The sequence below is a fragment of the Phaethon aethereus genome (genome assembly GCF_964289735.1).
Source record: "Phaethon aethereus genome assembly, chromosome: 11".
In the NCBI taxonomy this organism is placed as follows: domain Eukaryota; kingdom Metazoa; phylum Chordata; class Aves; order Phaethontiformes; family Phaethontidae; genus Phaethon; species Phaethon aethereus.
In genome coordinates, this window is record NC_138587.1 from 19,766,008 (window position 1) to 19,785,112 (window position 19,105).

A 19,105-nucleotide genomic window follows, 5' to 3' on the forward strand; every position below is an offset into this window, starting at 1 on the left:
CAAAGTATTACATTATGTTTGTACAGAAACCTGGAATCCAAGGAAGACGGGGCCATCACAAAACTCCATGACAAGACTGGAAGCTGCATACCTGGGAAGATGTTGCAGACAGCAACTTGTCTTTAAAGTGCTGCTAATATGAACCTGATCTCCAGGATATATGATCTGTCATTTAGCACAAATGACTCAGAAAAGCAATCAATACAATAGTGTCAGCAGCGTGAAAAGCCTTGAAGTTTTGCGCTGGAGATGCAAAAAGGGTGACCACATTTGTAAAAATGGTCACAGAGAGGATTCTGCACGTCAAAAAGGCTGTGAGCATGTTTTACGGGTGAATGTATTTGTTGCTTTTTCTGTTGAACAGGCCTTATAATCCTGAACCAAGGTTGATCACTATCACAAACACTGAGTTAAAACAGATTTGTTGTTCCTATTTCCTAAGCCACCACATCACAGAGGAGGAGAGATGGGCAAGAATGCCTTTTGCTTCCAAGAGACAACGCACTACTGCCCTGAAATCAAGCAAGACTAGCCAAAAGCCTACCGCCCACACAGCTGGGAAAACTAGCAAGGCCTGGTATTGATGACCATGGACTAATTCCAATTAAGTGCTTTTTTAATCCTCACCAGGCTATTCTGGCTACAAACAAGAATCAATTGCTTCATGCAGATCAGTGCTGAAGATATTTCCCCAGGTCCTGAAAGGTGAGCCCCTCCAGGCTGAAGAACTCTACTGATGAGCAGGTGATCTGGTCGTGCCTCAAGAGGAAACTCCATGTGTGCTACAGCATCTTGTAAGCTCATGGATGATCACTTCAGCTCTCAGCAAGTGCCCGAGATCAGCGTGCCCTTATCTGTGACTGATGCAGTAGAGTGGGCCACACAATCTTCACTGTGCAAAGCACTAAACACAGCAACAGGAGATTATTCTTCCTGTGGTGCATTAGCACCAGCCTTGACGGTGAGCCAAGTTGTCTTCTGTATAATTAGCACAACAGGCAAGATGTACCTCTGTGCCACAGCGTGTATTAGAGACATCTCACATCAACCCACAGCATGTTCTTTGTACCAAACCAAAGAATGTAAGTCCTTGTGGGACCTACTCCTAATCAAACTCCATAGGGTTGGTGCCAAGCCCTCTTCGTGAGGAAGCCTCTAGATAGCCACAAATTCACCCCTCAGAGGGGTTTCCCCAAGGTCACTGCATCACTCCTGCAATGAAACAAAAGGTCTCAGTTTAGCACGGTTCTGCTGCACACCCCCAGAAACATGTTCCCCCCGCAGTGCAGAGCAGCTGTTCAGCTTCCCAACCCTACCCAAGGCTGGAGCTGCAGCATGATGGCACCTGTGGCATGCAGGGGCTGGGGGCAAGGGCAGTATTTCACCAGCACTTCAGAGCTCCAAGAGCGTCACTAGCCCAAACCTCACCATGTGCAGCTGCAGTGAAGGAGCTAAGACTCAGTTATATGTGGGCCAGAGAAATGCACAGCCATGCCTGCTGCAACAAGAGCGCTGCTTTAAGGGACAGGACATCTCACTGCCTTGGGATGCATTCCAGCCATGGAAAATGGAGGGCTTATCCCCAGTATGGAGAGGTGCACCACTCAAAAATCTGTACCATTTTTTCCATCATGAACTGTAAATTTCCAGACCTTACATTATGAGTTTTAGCAAAATGCAACACTAAAGAATATAATTTTAAATTTCAGAGCCTTCTTGAAATATTCCTGAAATGAATGATTCACTGTTTTGGTATACAGGATAGACTGCACTTGGAAGGAAAAAAAAAAAAAGTACCTTTTAAAGGTTTATCTAAGGGACTTATTAATATTTAACAGGGCACCAGTGTGGCAGAGCTTAGTGAGAACAAGCAAGATAATCCAGTTTCTTCTCGGACTTGGCCAAGGCAGTTTGTTAAGTTTAACAAAGGGAGGAATAAAGAGGGCAGTTCCAAGCACCACATAAGGGCCAGGTCTGGAGAAATGAAACAAAAAATAAATGCTAGTGCAAAAAGGTGACTAAGCAAGCAATAAAGTACGTTTAGTGCCAATAGTACTTGCAAAAACAAAAGCTTTTCAAACCTGAGCAGGCAGCTGCCATGAAGTAGCTGCTAGGTTAGCCACATTTTTAAGTTATGCTACATTTCCTGCATGTACCTCCACCAGAGGAAGCTGCCTGTCCTTTAGCATCAGCCACCATGTGGACATCCCTCCGGCCCCAAGCACTACTGCTGCTCAGAGAGCTCCTCCCTGCTCCCGTCACCCCCTTTCCATGGCTGCTTTGCTCCCCAGGGGTACAGCACGGCATTCTCGCATCCCCACCCAGGTTCAAAAGTGAGCATTCAGAAGAGTCAGAGGAGGGTTAACGAACCGAAATCTCCCGATTTCTGGAGTGCTGCACTAATTTAGAGGGTACATAAAGGGGCTGGAGCAGACCTCACTGCTCCATCTGACTGCAATCCAGCTCACCTGGTCCCTCCAGGTCCACTTCACAGAGCTCCTCTCTGCACACGCTGCTCTCCATCTCAGTGTGTCCATTCTCCACCAAGCTCTCCCAGCTCAGCAAAAACTCCTCTCGGTTCCCCAGATGGGCTTGTAGAGTCAGCTAGAAAAGCCTGATGGGCTGCCAGCAATTTCTCGGGCTCGCTTTCCCTGAACAGCTTTTCCCAACTGCTGGTACCAAATCTAACACGAATCCTGGTTGGAAAACACATGTTCCAAGCTTGTCCCACCGCAGACCGCATCCAGGAGAACAACTTGAACAGAAGGCTCAGAGTACACTTCATGTTTTCACTTTGACATCATTGCAGCATCTTTTAAGGGTGAACGACTCATCATAAGCAGCCCTTTAAGATAAAGATAGCTACATGTGCTCTCTTCTCCAGGGCATACACGTGTGTTCAGGCAAAGAGTTCTGTGCACATCAGACACTCAAGATGATCTCTCAGACTTTGCTTATGTTTGACATTAGTCAGGAAAGTAGAAATAAAGCTTCATGAGAATAAGGCAGGAGATAAGCTTAAAATATGATCAAAATCAAAACCAGGACAAGATGTGTGCGTGTTAGATTCCTCGAAGATCAAAAGGTATTGGTTTCAAGTTCCTGGCCGTCAGCACCAACGCAAGCGCACTGACAGTAACAGGAGAATGACAGACACCAAGCCACAAGTAGCCTGGTGCTGTTACACACTGCACTAACAGCTCCACAGAAGGAAGCCCCCGACACTGTAAAGCCACATGAAAGCCTTGACCCCAGGGAGCAAGGACAAGTACCTTCAGATGTGACAGGGGCCGCTCACAAGCTGTCACTGACAACCCCTTCTCAGAGAGCTGCTGACAAGTCACCACCACAGGTATCTACTGAAGCAGCAGTACATCTGCGGCGCTGCCTCCGCCTGGGGAGGTATTGCAGACTAAAGCAGTTGATGGTCTTTGAGACGGTTCCACTATCACCTCAGGGCTTATTCTTTGTAATGATTAATTGAACAGACATGACCAAACACACTTGAAAAGGCAAGCTGAAAGATAAGCCAACAATCTAATAGGGTTATTTCTGCCAAGGCTTACACGTTATGTTGGAAGAAGCCCTCTTTCCCTCACAAATGGGTTTGATACTTTCAGTCTGAACATACAGGCATCAATTCAAAAATCTAACTGATGGAAATTGTAAGTTAATGTTGCATAGGGTAATACTACGAAGTCTGACTTTGATATTTTATCCTTGTCTGTAAATATCTGCCCTTTTGATTTAAATAAAATTACTATGCCACTTCTTGGGGTCTCTCCTTTCACTACCTTGTTGAAAATCTAGACACTGTTTCAGTCTGTGGGCATCACAGACAAAATAATCTAAAGAATAAACAGCTTGAATGCATACCAAAATCACACCAGGTATATTAAGAACAGTGTTTCATGCTCAGCACAACCTTCAGTGAAAATATGCTTCCCTTAGCACATACACAGCGTGTAGAAAGAAAGGGCTTTACAAAAAGAAGTTGAGCTGCTTTTTCCAAGAGAAACCAACCCTATATTTTCCCCCAAAACAGAAAGAGTCTTATGAAACATCATACAGTGGAATCATCATGTTGAAGCTGCTGAGATAAGCTTTATGATAAGTGTTATCTTTTTGTGAAACTGATCCGAACCTCACTTATTTCGAGTTAATGGCATGCTATTTGTTATGGCTGTTATTGTTCTCCAACAGCTGCAGGCATTCTTCTCTCAAACACACTCAACATGCATACTCATGATTAATGTTATTTTTAACATTTCTGGACAGCACTCAAAAATATATAACCCACTCAGACAGGCTTAGCACGCACTCTTCTGAGCCAGGCTGCCGTCATCCCATTGAGCTGATACAGCAACGCAGCCAGCGAGCCCAGGTATATCGGAGAGCCATTAGTAATCCAGCAAGTTTGCTTTTAATTCTTATGAATATTTACATACACACCCCATCCTAAAAGCATTGTTTAGGCCATGGCTGGCCTCTAGTTTCAAACAGGCTTAGCTTTTCTGAAGTTAGCATGAATTCGATTTCACACACTTCTCTATAGGATGACCTAATGTGAAAAGCTGGATTAAATTTACTACAGCTTCTAGTTACACAATTTCTAGAAGAAGTTTTCACAATTCAGGAAGCTTTTATTGTCCTAGACATATTCATCTTGTGTAACAAGGATGAGAAAGCTGCTTAAATTAGCAGCTGCATTTGCAGCCTCAGGCCATAATGCAAAGCAAAGTCTTTAGAGTATCCACGTAACCTAGAATAATGCTACACTGCTTAAATTACTGACGTTGACTGCACAGGGTTAAAAAGCAGCTTTAAATAGCTCACAAAATATGAGCTAATTTTAACTTCATTCTTTCCCTCCCCAAAACTGCCAGAAAAACTTGGGGGGGGGGGGGGGGAACACCACTTTGCAGCTGAGGAGACAGACTGAAACAGAATGCAACTTTTAGAGAGACAACAGGAAACAGCAACCCTCACATTACATGTGACCACCAGCAGGTACTAGGGCTTCCACGCTTAAGTTCAGACACTATCTCATCCTGAGTAGCCTTTGGAATGGGGAATGTGAAGGAGGAGACAACAGTTTCCTAACGACGGCAATAAGTCCTAATAATATACACAAGAGACTTATGAAGATATTCCCAGTTCAAGTTGATTTATTACTGAAAAGTTATAAGTTTCAGGAAAAAAAAAAAAACACTGACAAATCACACCAGCACAGGCAAAAAATGAGTATGTTGCAATTATTGGGTTGTGGTCAGTGTTGTGTGGGTGACAATAGCCATGCTGTGCTACGCTTAGAAAAGAGGAAAGGGAGCAAGAAAGACTGACTGTGCCCCTTAAGCCCTGCTTGTTGGGCCAGACCAGATTATGTGACACAGGGGTGTTCTTTAGTTCAAAGGTTCACGAGAAGGTTGTGAAATCTCCTTTGACAGCTTCCAGAAACAAAAATGTACTTGAGAAACACCCAGCTGCCCCATTTCTCTCCCCAGCTACTAAACACATAAGGAAGCCTTTATCTAATGTATTGACACCAAGAATTCCAGCTGCTTCACCATACTGGTAATAAGAAAAAAGCACTGATGAAGGTAGAAGCCTCTGCTTTCCCAGGTTTAAAAAAACCAGTAAAATACCGGTTTCCAGCTACTTCCTACTGGTATTATCCAAACCAATCCCCAGGACTCACCCTGCATTTCCTACCATCGCACCTCTTTGTTCCAGCACAACTTTCTCACAAAGCAGCCTTGTAAAATATTTCTTTCTTCAGAATCCTAAACATACTGATCAGAAGTACAGCAAAACTTCATTCTTTGGATGAGGAAGAGCATCCAGACCCAGTATTTGGATATTTGCTTATAAAACTTAACTTTTTCTTTTTTTAACCTGTCTTCATATCTAAGAACAGTTTCATGTTACTGAAGGAGAAATGTTAGGATGTATCAGGTTTCATGAGGACACCACTTGTGCAGGACATGTTCCACAGTAAGACCATCTCAGAAACAAGATGTAGAACAATCCAAAAGGATTTAATAATAATTTTATAAAAATCTATTGGGGAATTAACCTGCTGTCCCATGTCAGTATTGGCTTTAATCTTGATGGCTATTTGAACAGCCTTATTGTTTTTCTTGCTGCTCCTACATCTATCTAGAGGTGCCAGGACACATGCTTTACCTCTGAAGCAGCAATGAGCACAGCCATCAGTTTTGAAGACAAGAGGACAAGCTACAAAACTCAGTGGGCATTCGTATTCGAAAATACCTGTAATTACGGCACCAAAGACTTTAACGAAACTGCTTAAGTGACCATTGGTGTGAAAAATACCCTTTTGTAAACTTGAAACCAGAAGCACTGGAAAAGCATTCTCACCTGAACTGTAATCTTTCAGTCGCAAGTCCTTCACAGGTGTCCCATCAGGCCCTCGGAAAGCGTTGAGAATCTACAGGAAAACCAAGATCCACTTCAGTCTCCAAAAATCAAACCTCGGAAAGTGAAGCACTTGCTAATGTACATTTCTCTCTCCCCAAGGCTTCTTTTCTTCCTAGGTTAACTCTGTTATAAATTGACACGTTTTCCTAGTTAAGTTCCAGCAGTACCTGAGTATTAAGTTTTGGGAAGTATTTTTGGGTTTTGTTTAAACTAGCAAGCACCATTTACACCCCAATTCAACTACACAAAGGTTTATCACGCTGGTTCACCAGACAGTTCACCTCTGATCCTTATTTAAGGTCAGAGATGTCTCACTGCCTTTAAGAAAAATCAAGAGACATGGAGTGACTGTTCTGAGTCTTATCCTCTGATGGACACAGTTTCTTTCATGAGTTCTCCAGTATCAAGCCTCAGAAGCTCTGATCATCACAGCTAACCCTAGCAAAAACTGTTGCGTGTAGGAGTTCTTATATCTGGATCTGCCACCAAAAAAACCCATCCTAATTCAAAGAGGAAGCAATTGGAAAGGGAAGTTCTTTCACCTTGTAGCCTAGATTATTTTTTGGTTTTTTACTAAAATCAGCAGTAGCAGCAGACATCTTTTCCATCTTTATAAGATCTCATTTAAGCAATTTCAAATAACTAAGAATGAACAAGTTCACTTAGACACCTGTCTTCTGAGCCCAAAATATAACAACAAAGTAATAACAATGTCTGGTATATATAAAACAATGCTCAAGTAAGGCATGTTAAACAGAGTCTGGAGTCTTTTAGCCACCAACACCCCACATGTGACTGCAAAAAAACTCATCACTTCCAGACCCACCCCCAAAACCCAGAATAATCAGATTAAAAAAATAACATTGCAATCACATCTAAACCTGGATTTTCCCTGGGGAAAATGACAGACCATCTGCACTACATTAACCAGGCTTAAAAATGGTACATTTAGAAACCCCTGATAGAAGTTTTTGGATGAAAAAATCCCACTTACATCATCCTTTGTGGCAGTTTCAGGCACTCCTCCTAGCCGAATGAGCTTGCTTGGCTTCACATACTTGGGACAGGTCCGGTAATCTTGGTCCTTGAGTTTACACAATCAAGATGGTTTTTACAAATGAGAGACGCTAGCTCACAGGATACACAAACAGTAACAAAAAAAAGCGGGGTATAATTCAAAGGCAAAGGCCCATAAGCAGACTGGCTCAAATCTTTAACCACTGCACGGTTTAAGACTCAGAGAGCCCTGGAGGACTTGTATTACTAGCTTCATATGTTCACTGAGCTGTACAATGAGATCTAGGTCCAGCAAAATCACCCCTCTGCTTTCCAGCAGCGGGAGATTCAATGCAATAGTAATTATTAACTCAGTAGTTACCATTACATTCAAATTTCAAAGTTAACTCTGAAGGAAAACAAAGCATGCATGAGAACAGCTGTGCTGTTTTTTCTACACAGGTCCACCCAAACCAGTCCCTTCTCTCTGGTGGCGTTCATAAAGCAAAGTCCAGGAGAAAATAACAAAATAAGTTCTTCTATATACTACTTCCCCCCAATACCCTCCCTCTGCCCAGCCATTTTCAACTTGGGGACTTTCTGAACCAAATCTGATTCTATGTATTTAGCAATTCTCGATTGCTAAATTGCATTTCTCTTGAGAAGAAAGTATTTCTAAGTTAGAAAGGGTGCCCATTAAAACTACCTGGAGCATGAGGATGATCTCAGAGAAGGACAGTGAATTAGGACAGAACTGAAGTGATGTGATATGAACGGAAGACTCCTTCCCAGCTCCTTCCATTCTTTGGACCAACACACGTTTAACAGAAACATCAATTGACAAAACCACCTACCTGAAGGCTCTTATAGGGCCTAGAATCTTTGCTGGGTTTTCCTTCTGAAAAGGACTTGCCATGTTCGTAATCAAACATCTGATTCCCTGGCAGCCGGTGATCCACATCGCGATACTCAATGTTTCGGTAGTCAGTATCTTGCCTTCCAAGGAAATCCAGGCCACCTTCACCCTTTAACCCAAGATCAGAATCGGATCTTTGCTGCTCCCCCCCAGAAAGCTGCTGCTGTTGCTGCTTGTTAGCAAAGGTCTGAGGTTGCTCCTCTTGGTCTTGAAGAGTTGGAAGAGGTCCACGGCTATTTTGGAAATTGTGTGAAGTGTCGTCTTCAAGAGCCAATCCGAGGGATTCCTCTTCTCTGGCTGGTGCTTCTGAATGTTGAAATTCTCCTTTTTGGCTACCAAAGGGAGTTCTATCTAGACCAAGTGCAGACTCCTCTCTCTTGCTGGCGTTTAAACCAGAGCCCTCTCTTTCTGCTAAAGGTACAGTAGATTGGTTGCGCCTAAAATCTACAAGGCTTTGATCCACAGGAGGCATTTCCCTATCTGAAAAGTCCATAGGAGGAGCCACATCTCTGCTCCTAAAATCCTGATCAGATCGGGACCTGTGTCTATTTCTGAAGTCTGACGATGGTGCATTTCTGTTTCTGAAGTCCAAATCAGAGGTGCCCACACCCCTGAAGTCCAAATCAGGTACATCCCTATTTCTGAAGTCTGAATAGGAATGCTCTCTGCCCCTGTAGTCTAACTCAGGCACATCTCTTGCCCTAAAGTCCGAATGAGATCCATCTCGACCTCTGAAGTCTAGATCAAAAGACCCTCTTCCCCTGAAGTCTGATGGAGGTTCATCTCTGCCCCTGTAATCCATATTATGTGCTTCCCTATCCCTGTAGTTCATACGGAATGTCTCCCTGTTCCTGTAGTCCACTGAAGGAACGTCCCCACCCCTGAAGTCCATAGGCGGCCCTTCTCTCTCCCGGAAGTCTCCTGAGTACATATCCCTGCCCCTATACTCAGAAGAGGGTGGCTCCCTACCTCTGAAATCCATCTGAGACTCATCTCTGCCCTGGAAGTCAGATGGTGGGAAATCTCTGCCCCTGAAATCATGGTGCCCCTCCCCACCTCTGAAGTCACTACGTGGTCCATCTCTAGCTCCAAAGCTGAAAGAAGGTTCCTCTCTGTTGGCAAACTGAGGATTGAGGAGGCCTGTGAGTGCCTGGATATCAAAAGGAAGTGATTCTCTGCCAGAGAAGTTGCCAGAGTGTCTTTCTTGAGCAAGACTATCAAGGGAAGGAGGATATTCCCTGTTCCACCCGGGAGCAAACCTTTCTTCTTGGCTCCCACTGTAGAAATAAAGACAGTATTATTCATAACGTGCTTAGAGTCTGAAATCTACACAGCAGCACATTCTTCTCTAAACTTTTATAGAGTTGTGTAACAGTCTAAGATCCGCAGAAGATATTGATGTTTGGCAGTTTAAGATGAGGCAGCATACGACAGATGTGAGAAAGTAAACTTGGGTGCTCCCATTTCAGCACAATTTCCAGAAGCACTCAACAGGGAATACCTGCAATATTAATGGGTTAATGATGGTAGCAATCCACATAGTCCTGCACTGCACACAGCTCTGCAGGTGTTCAAGGTTCCACGAGCTGGTGTGTTTGTTCATTAGCATCACCAGCACACGCCTGTGAGGAACCACTTGAGCTTAAGCTCTCTGGGCACTATTACAAACAGCTAACTTAACACGTCATCCTGAGGCACATAAAAGTAGAGGTTACCAAACATGCTCTATTAACATATTACAGAGACTCATTTATGCTTCCTTGTGCTGGAGTCTAAACTCTTAAAATGCTGAAAGCCATCAGTTCAGACTCTGAGGATGCCTCACAGGAATATGCCAACAATCAACACTCAAGATGATCCTGTGCTCGTGCCTCCAGACTGGCTGTCTTACACCGAGTTTACAATACTATAGCTATGAGCTCTCCTGACATCTGCATAAAACCGCTCAGCAAGAGGTTTCCTCTTATGACAGTTTTGCAAAACTCAGTGAGGGTTTTTTTGAGATGGCGCTACCTGATTTTTCATCTAAGCGAGGCTCGAATACATTTATTGAAAATAGAATAATAAAAATACCAACACATTTTAAAATAACACCAAATGCTACCCAAATCGGTGGACATTTCCTTAGCAACAACAGCAAGTCATGTTCTTCTTTGAGTTTCACTACAGAATCACTCCCCAACAGAATGCAAGGTGACATCTGCCCAGTTAATCAAACCATAATCAGCGTTCCTAAGCTACATGCCCCTGTTTACCACCATATAGAAGAGCAACTAAAATTTGGTTCAAGGTTAGAAATCCCCACCCAATACACTAAAGAATGATGCCAATAAAATCCACCTAAAAATCAGCAGAACAGCACTACCGATTTCATCACAGAACACAATCATGCTCCTATCAATATTGTTAAGACGCGTTCTTGTTCTGGAGGATACTGGTTTTTGTAGCTCAAATGTCATCAGCTTCCTCAACACATTACAGTTGGGCAATTATTTGAAGTATCCTTACTGCAGAAGCCTACAGTATGCCATGAGGAAGTACCTTAATCACGCTGATATTCGAGTAACTGAGGTGGACATGTGAGCAAAGGATGAACAAATTATGCACAACAGAGGAAACGCCCTAGCTTTTGGTGCCTCTATTTTTTATTTATTTATTTATTTTATACCCAGAGCCCTCTTGCAAGCACAGGGCCTAGTAACAACCAGAGGAATACAAACTAAGAAAGATATGCCGTGCAGGTCCAGTTGCATACAAATCTTTAAAACAGTGCCAGTGACATTCAAAAACGTCTTAAGAAGGATATATGGTCTACTTAACCTCATGAAGAGAGCTAAACTCTCAAAGTTTTCATAAAATCCTGTGTGCAATGAAAGTGCCAGTACTTCTGAAGTTAAGGCAAGCACCATGGTTGAAGAGAATCAACATCACACTGTCAAGCATTTATCTTCTAGGTCTTAACAGTGCATAGCACCAAAATCCACATGGCATATCATCACCTTAGCTGACAACAGCTCAACTAAGTATCGCTGTAAAAGGTGGTGCGGAGAAGGAATAGAAATACTAAAAGCAGCTGTTGTTTAAAAAAAAAAAAAAAGAAATGAAAAAACTTCACTTTCTATGTAGAAAGTTGCACTTAACTTGCCTATTCTTTGGCAATCACACCTAGCTCCACACAGACCTCAGAACTTTTACCAAAATAGTCTGCTGACGGGAGGATGTGCAGAAATACTGACAAACAAAAAGTTCCTATGGCTTACTGTATTTAACAACATTGCTGAAACAAACTATATATTCAAATGCTTACCGAAAAGACCCCATTCTGTTGCCTTGTCGATGGTCTCCCCACATTTTGATCTTGTCTGCTAGGCTTCCAGATATGGATAATTCACTCTAAGAACACCAAGACAGCACAACCTGTCGAACAAGTAACATGACAATAAGACACAAGGCAAAGAATACATACCACGTAAGAAAAACACTGCTGGTTAGGAGGAGGAGCATGCAGAACATCTGATCAGGATCTACAAATATACAAGACCACACTCAGGCATGTATTAAGTAAATTGTTGCATTTCTCCACGTTCAAATTTGCAAGCGTCAAATGACTGCTGAAATCAAACTGTCAATATGGGTGGGCAAACAATTTGATATCTCCTTTGATTAACATAAAGCTTTCCAACATACTGTGCTGTCTGACACTATGCGGAGTGCAGCTAGAAATGTGAGAACACCACAGTCTATAAACAACGAGAACCGTTGCCGAACAACAGTTTGCAATTAATGTTTAATCCAAACTATTTTTGCCTCGGAAATTATTGGTTTACTATTGGTCTATTATGCTTACTCTGCCCTCAAAAGTATGTAGATAACAGAGTAGGTTTTGCCACTAAATCATGCCAGGCACTGCTCTCCAACACTGCCCTCATCAAGCTGAGTGCCACAAATAACGCTTGCCTCTACAGCGATCTAAAATTTCATCCACTTCCTCCCACCAGCAGAGAAGGTGAGGATTTCCTGGTGATTGCCAAAGCCAGGACTTGAAATGGGAAGTGCTTCTGTCTTTCCCAAAAATAGGTTGCAGCAGAGCACAGAGCAAAATGAGGTAGCTAGCAACCCCACGGTCTCAACCCTGCTCTGGATAATCCGGTTGCAGTGGTTCAGGAGGGCTGTCGTGCCACCAGACCAAGGTTAGCAGGCCTGGGGCTTGCATGCTTCTACAACGCCACTCAAAAGGAGGATTAAACTAACGGCAGTGGTTAGGTGGAACAGCAGATAGTACGGACAGTTACCGCCAGGCCTGGCTAGCGCGGCTAGTGTCAAAGAAAAGCACACAAGATCCTGTTCCTTCTCACTTCCAAAGGCCGGCGCTGCCGTACGGGTGACAGGTCAAAAGAGCAGGTTACGACAGACGTTACGCTGCTGTCAGCGGCTGCCTGTGCCAAGGAGCTAACGGGAGCTGCCCTGCCAAGAGGGAGTACCCGCTCCTGCCGGGGTCCATCCCCAGCCAGCAAACGCTCACCTGGGAGCCGGGGACGGCAGGGCCCGGCACATCTCAGTACACAAGGGTGTGACGGCTGATGAAGGCAGCCTGTACAACCACCACTGAGCCATCCACCGTAACGCCATTTCTAAAGAAACAGGTTCATTCAATAGGCCACTCAAGGCCAAGAGCACCGGTCTGCTCGCGTTTTACATGGCTCTCGAGGCGATAAGCACCTCCCTGGACCCAAAGTTCTCCTCCACAAGCTCTATCATTTTTTTTTTTTTTTTTTCTTTCTCAGAGGTGAATATAAGAGAACTGACACTTGCACCCTCCACGGAGAGGACAGGCAAACAGAGATGGTTATGGCACTCATCATTTCGTCTGGCTGTCATCTATAATCTTTTGCAGCCTGTAGAATAGACCTGGTGTTTCTTGTTCTTCCCTGTTGGATTTCCTCCCCAACTCCAGTCAACAAGGTTACTGATGCTTAAAGAACAAAACCTTTGCCATCTGGGAACTATTTGGACATAACATTCAAATTATCAGACAGGGGAAAAAAATACCGTCAGATCGATATCAGACCTGGCATAGATCAGCTGAGCCACACAGCAACATCCATGAGCATGAGGTCGTAGTTCAGTAACACAGGCAGCAACATTGGCTCCGACAGTCCCCTGCTCAGCCTGATGCGATTTGCTCCCTCCGCTCAGCCTTTGGCAATGTGCAATGTGGTAGTTGCGCCAGCTTGTGCTTTTCTGGGTCTGCACCACGGATGACCCTCCGAAAAGAGTTATATTTAACCCAGGTCATTTCAGCGATACAGTTAACTACACAGCCCCACAAAGCAAGGTAACAGCAAACTGCAGGGCAGGGACAGAAACTTCCTAGACTGGCTGCCACCAACGCCAAGATCTCCTGAAGGTACGCGCTGCTACAACTGCTCCAGAAGAGGCACACTGTGATGAGACGCTCTCAGGATTTACCCATCAGGTAACTGCCAGCTCAGCCTCCATCTCCCTGCTTGCAGACAGATGCTGGGTGACAGGGACAGTGTGAGTAAGGCTGTATGCCAAAGACACACCAACAGAGCCCGGGGCTGGGGCCAGTCCAACAACAAAGCACGGCAAAAATCCACCCTCAAATGCTAGGAATTGTGCACCAATTAGTTTTGCCATAGTTCAGCCACAACGTGAAGCTCTGAAGGAGACGGCAACAAAGGACGTTTCAGAGTGACACGGTAACGCAGCCACAGAACGCACAACATGGTCCAGCTACTCAGAGAGACCAAATTTAGAGTTCTTTTAAGACAATAATTAACTGTTACAATTATACTGAATATTCAGGAGGGCTGATATGCATCCTGAAAGTACACTTTGTATTTCCCTCCTCCTCTCCCAGCTGGCTCTATTTCCTGGTGCCAAAGCCTCGGCTCCAGCAGAGACACAGAAGGCGAGTCTCAAGCTCATTTGTGGTCTTAGTTCTTCCAATGACCAGTGGTCCCACAGCCCTCCCAGCAGTCAGGAGAGACTGATGGAGCTCCAGAGGCTCCCCAGCAATTACAACCAAGGACTTCCTCAGGACCGTGCCCCTGCCCTCCCCAGCACACCCCCAGACAGCCCAGCGCCTGGCACGGCTGCTCAGGGTACGTTCCTAGTTATGCTTCCCAAATGCATGTGCCAAGCCCGATGGCAGACTCTTTTGGATCCCTTATTTCAATTTACATCGTACTATAGTGAAATAATGGCACTATATATCAGAAGCATGCAAGTGAGCCAGACTAAGCAGCCGGCCTTCCTAAGGAATAATTAAAAGATTTCTGGCAAGGGGCAGAGTGAGAAATGCCAGCACAGTCCTCAAGCATCTCCCCACTGACTTACACCCAACTTTGCACCTTGTTTTCCACTCTGGGGGGGAAGAGAAGAAATTGGTGACAGATTAGCCAAGGTGAAGTTTCAAAGAGATGCTATTTTCAGAAAAATACCAGATACTCACAACTTCTCTACAAACAGATTTTGCCATGGCTGACAGACTTGATATTTATAGAACATGAGGAAATCAAACACATAACTACACACAAGACTAAGCTCAAAGAACAGAGGAAGTAATTTGCTGCAGAACAACTTTCTGCTCCCAATAAAGTTTTTGTAAGGCTGATGAAAAGAAAAAGCCTCTGTAAAATTCAAGTACTACAGGAGGCACAGAAGAAAATGTTTCCGCAAGCTACAGAAACTGCAAGTAGACAAGAAAGCCTGTTATTTCCAACGTTAAAGTTGAAGATATCTAATCCAGAAGTGAAGAAATATCAAAACCAGGTCACTAAAGTTTGAAAGAGAAGGGTGAGAGAACCATTTCAGCTCTTCCGGGTGTCAGGCTGAAGGTTTTCACTTTAAAACAAAAAGGGATGTGTGTGCTTTTTCAGTTGTATGATGCTTTTAAAAACATGTATTAGAAATAATCAAGTGAATTTCTAAACCCTGACCCCCATCACTATCCTGACCTTGCCTGTCCCAAAGGACTTCACAGGTGCATTCCCAACTAGGAAGTGTTGGGAGAGACTTTCACACCACCAACACCCTGCTGGGATAGAAAAGTGGACTGCACCTTCAGCAGCATTTCCAAAATTAATGCCACACACCAGCAACAACATCAAACTCTTGTGGTACCTATTTTTTAAAAAATAAAACATGAGAACCACTACTGCGTTACCCGGCCTTCAGCAGCCTCCAGCACAAGCAGGGACACATCTTGCCCCAACCTAAGCCTTTATTTACAGTCCAAAACCCCATTCAGGCCATCACTGAGCCTCACCATCAGCTAATACATCCCCAGCGACAGCCCCGATCACGCTTCTCTGCATCCCAGCATGAATCCAAACCACTTTTTGTCCTTCCCTTTTAAACAAAAGTGTTCTGAGATGCTTTCCACAGAAACACATACAACAGGGTGTGACAGAAGCCCTAATTTTGACCAGGGCCTCAGAATAACACAGCGATATCCAGCAACACCACAACCATCGACAGCGGGCCTCAACGCTTGGCACAGCCGTGCGGGACACACCGTGGTACTCCCGCACCGGGGACCGGGCTGCCCAAGCCGGGAACCCCCATCCCACCGGGTCGTGGGGCTGCGACCCGGAGAGTGAGCCCGCAGCTAGCCGCGGGGCCACGCCGGGGCACGGAGCCGGGACCTACATCCTCACAGCTCGCTGGCGAGGCAGCCCCCAACCTCGGACTGTCACCCCGTCACGGGTGACCCCAACGAGACACCCCCATCCCCCAACCCTGATGGACCCCACTGGAGGAACTCCCCGCTCCTCTATCCCAAGCCCCCCTGCCCCAAAAACACACACACACCCCGCCTACCTGTCCCGGGTGGCCGTACGGGAGACTCTGCCCCAATCCTGTACGGGATACCCCCGGGAGCCTTGCCCGTACCACAGGGGACCCTCCCCGCTCCGCGCCCCCAGCAGATCCACGCCAGACCTCGCTCCCGCAAGCCCCGCCCGGTTCCGCCACACCGGGCGGCCCCCCCGCGCCAGACAGTCCGCTGCCGCTGCTTCCCCGGCGGGGCCGTGGCCGGGCCGGCGGAGTGAGGCCGCCTCTCACCTCCGCCACCGCCGCTGCCGCTCCCGCCGCGCCAGGCCCAGCGCAACCACGGCAAGAAACCGGAACTTCCGCTGCCTTACGCTCCCCGCGCGAAACTCTGGGAAACGGAGTCCTGACCGGCAGGCCGCCGCACTACCGCTCCCGCCATGCCCCGCGTCGGCAGGGCTGGGGGTGGACTCCCTTTCCCAGAGCCTGCCGGGAGCTGTAGTCGCTAAGGGGCGGGGCGGCAGCGGTGGGGAGCGGGTGTTGCCTACAGCCCCCATGATTCCGCGGGGCCGGCGCCCGACCTTGGGGCGGTGAGGCTAGGCCCGGCCAGGCCGCGGGGGGCGGTTCCCGCCGAGTCGCGGTGCCGCGATGCCGGGGGTGACGCTGCGGCCAGGCGCAGGGCGGGAGGCGGCTGCCCGCCGCAGGCGTCGTCCCCCCGGCCCCGCCTAGGCCGTGCCGGGGGCTGCCGGGCGGCCCCCCGCTCCGCCGCAGGTGCGCTCTGCCGCGCTGCTCGCCCGGGCCTCGGGCGCCGACGGGAGTGAGCCGCGAAGGTGGGTCCCTACGCGCTGTCGGTCGGGGCCACGGGGGGTCCCGAGCCTAGCGCTTCCCCGGCGCACGTCGGTGCTTCGGGAGCGGTGAGCCTCTGGGCGGCGGAGGGACCGGGACGGGCCCCGCGCTGCACCGCGGGGGTCCCGGGCAGACCCTCACCCGCGGGGGTCCCGGGGAACGGCAGCAGGTTGGCAGCGGCGCAGCCAGGAGGGGAAGGACCAGGCGAGGACGGGGCTCTAATCCGCAGCCCGGCACCGTCCAGGGCTGTCAGGGTGTCACAGGCTTTTTCTGGCTGTGGGTCCCGGCGTCCAACCCTGACAGATGCGGCATTACCTGCTGCTTTTGGGTCTGGGTGCCTGTGGGGCAAGAGGTGCCATGAAGTATGGGGCGAAGCTGGGGTCTGCGAGCCTCCCCACCAGCTGGTTTCGGAGCCTGGGGAGGCTCAGGCACCGAAGTGGCACAGGGTCGCGGGCCAGTCTGCCTTCCTGCTGTTGCTTTTGTTTGTGTGCATGTGTTGACTTTGGGGCCGGTTTCACCATGGTGCAGGGAGAAAAAGCACAGGCCGGAGGCACGGCCAGGCTCTGCCCAGGAGGGCTGATCCGCCGGGCAGGGGCTCGAGAGGGCACCCTGCTCGCAGGGGCTCATGCCGTATGAGTGGCCGTGGCCTCAGGAGGAGTGTCACCAGCCTGGTCTCATCTCAGCCGCCTAATACAGGCCAAGGAGGGCCATAAACCCCTCCCTTTGCAAACACGAGGCCTCTGGGATCATCGGTGTGCAGGACCAGCCCCAGCTCCATCTGGGGCCGGCTCCCTTCCCCCTCGCCACTGGGACGCGGCAGGGGGAGGCTGAGCAGCTTTCCCAGCACTCAGGGAGGGAAACTGGGGCCAAGCCTGGATGAAAAGTGCCAGGACTGGGCGGCTGGAAAGAGCCGGGGCTGCAGGAGGGAGGAAATCCTGCTGGATTAGAGTGGCTTTCCTGACGTCTCACCAGGGCTCAGTGCTGCCTGCTGAGCCAGCAGGATTGGGCCAAGGACACTGGCGCGGCCCCGCTGGAGAGCGGAGTGTTTTGGGACTCGGATGAGGGAGCAGAAGGGTGACGCTGTGGGTTGCACGCAGGTCCTGCCTCGAGGAATGGCTGCAGATGTCCACAAGAAGAAAGTCTGGGAAGTGCCCAATGGGTCCCTGGCGCCGGGAGATGGGCAGCACGCGGAGCGGTCCGAGAGCCCCACGCCGGGGCTGGCGCAGGGCACAGAGCCAGGTACGGGGCAGAGCTCGCCACGGGGGTAAGCGGGGGGGGGGGGGGAGGGGAAAAGCAGCTGCTCATTGTGCAGGCTGGGCCCTCTGCAGCCCCACGGTCAGGGGGAGACGGGCCCATTTTAGTGACTCCCCACCAGCAGGACCCACACCCCTGGGTGCTGTGGGATGGGGAGAGGAGGGCAGGTCCCGTCCCTTTCGCATCCTCCACCCGCCCGGTGCATCAGTGTGGGAGACAGGCAGATGGACGCTACAGGGCCTGTTGTTCCCAGGGGCGGGCCAGGAGGGAGCCATGTTCGTGCACACCCGCTCCTACGAGGACTTGACGAGTCCCGAGGACGGGGCGATGGCAGCGCAGAGCCCGGAGGAGAGGCGGGGGGAGCCGGCCGAGCCGACCAGCATGGAGCAGATCAGCAAGGACTTCAGCGAGCTGAGCACTCAGCTCACGGGCATGGCCCTTGATCTGGAGGAGGAGATGAGGCAGAGCAAGGAGGGGAAGCTGGAGCCGTCCCCACAGACCACCCGCCGCGACTCAGTGCTGTCTGGAAAGGAGGAGGAGGACGTGACCATGGACGCCTGGCGCACGCACCGGAAGCATGTCTTTGTGCTGAGCGAGGCAGGCAAGCCCGTCTACTCCCGCTATGGCTCTGAGGAGGCCCTTTCCAGCACCATGGGTGTCATGATGGCCCTGGTGTCCTTCCTGGAGGCCGAGAAAAACGCCATCCGGTCCATCCACGCAGGTACTGCCCTGGGGGGGAGCGGGACAGGGGGCTGTCATGGCCGGCCCAGCTGTGCCCCTGCCATGGGCCACATGAGCTGTTCCCAGGGGCAGATTGGTGGCGGGGGGTAGGCTGCAGCCTGGCTCCCGCCTTGC

At 48.5% G+C, this 19,105-nt stretch overlaps 2 protein-coding genes across 2 annotated transcripts in view; one reads left to right on the forward strand and one right to left on the reverse strand.

Moving 5' to 3' along the window:
- The window catches only part of RBM6 (RNA binding motif protein 6), a 54,672-nt gene extending 42,765 nt beyond the window's left edge, over window positions 1–11,907 (reverse strand). Inside the window, exons 1-4 of the mRNA XM_082004511.1 lie at window positions 11,661–11,907; window positions 8,292–9,630; window positions 7,436–7,525; window positions 6,382–6,451 (exon numbers count right to left, since the gene is read on the reverse strand). Of these exons, the coding sequence (XP_081860637.1) occupies window positions 6,382–6,451; window positions 7,436–7,525; window positions 8,292–9,630; window positions 11,661–11,704 (1,543 nt within the window). The 5' untranslated portion in view covers window positions 11,705–11,907. The remainder of the gene's footprint in view (window positions 1–6,381; window positions 6,452–7,435; window positions 7,526–8,291; window positions 9,631–11,660) is intronic.
- Window positions 11,908–18,108: 6,201 nt separating this feature from the next.
- The window catches only part of LOC309408715 (vacuolar fusion protein MON1 homolog A-like), a gene marked incomplete at both ends in the record, with an annotated part of 5,266 nt that continues 4,269 nt past the window's right edge, over window positions 18,109–19,105 (forward strand). The window contains 3 exons of the mRNA XM_082004616.1: window positions 18,109–18,235; window positions 18,504–18,971; window positions 19,064–19,077. Coding sequence (XP_081860742.1) covers window positions 18,109–18,235; window positions 18,504–18,971; window positions 19,064–19,077 — 609 coding nt within the window. The remainder of the gene's footprint in view (window positions 18,236–18,503; window positions 18,972–19,063; window positions 19,078–19,105) is intronic.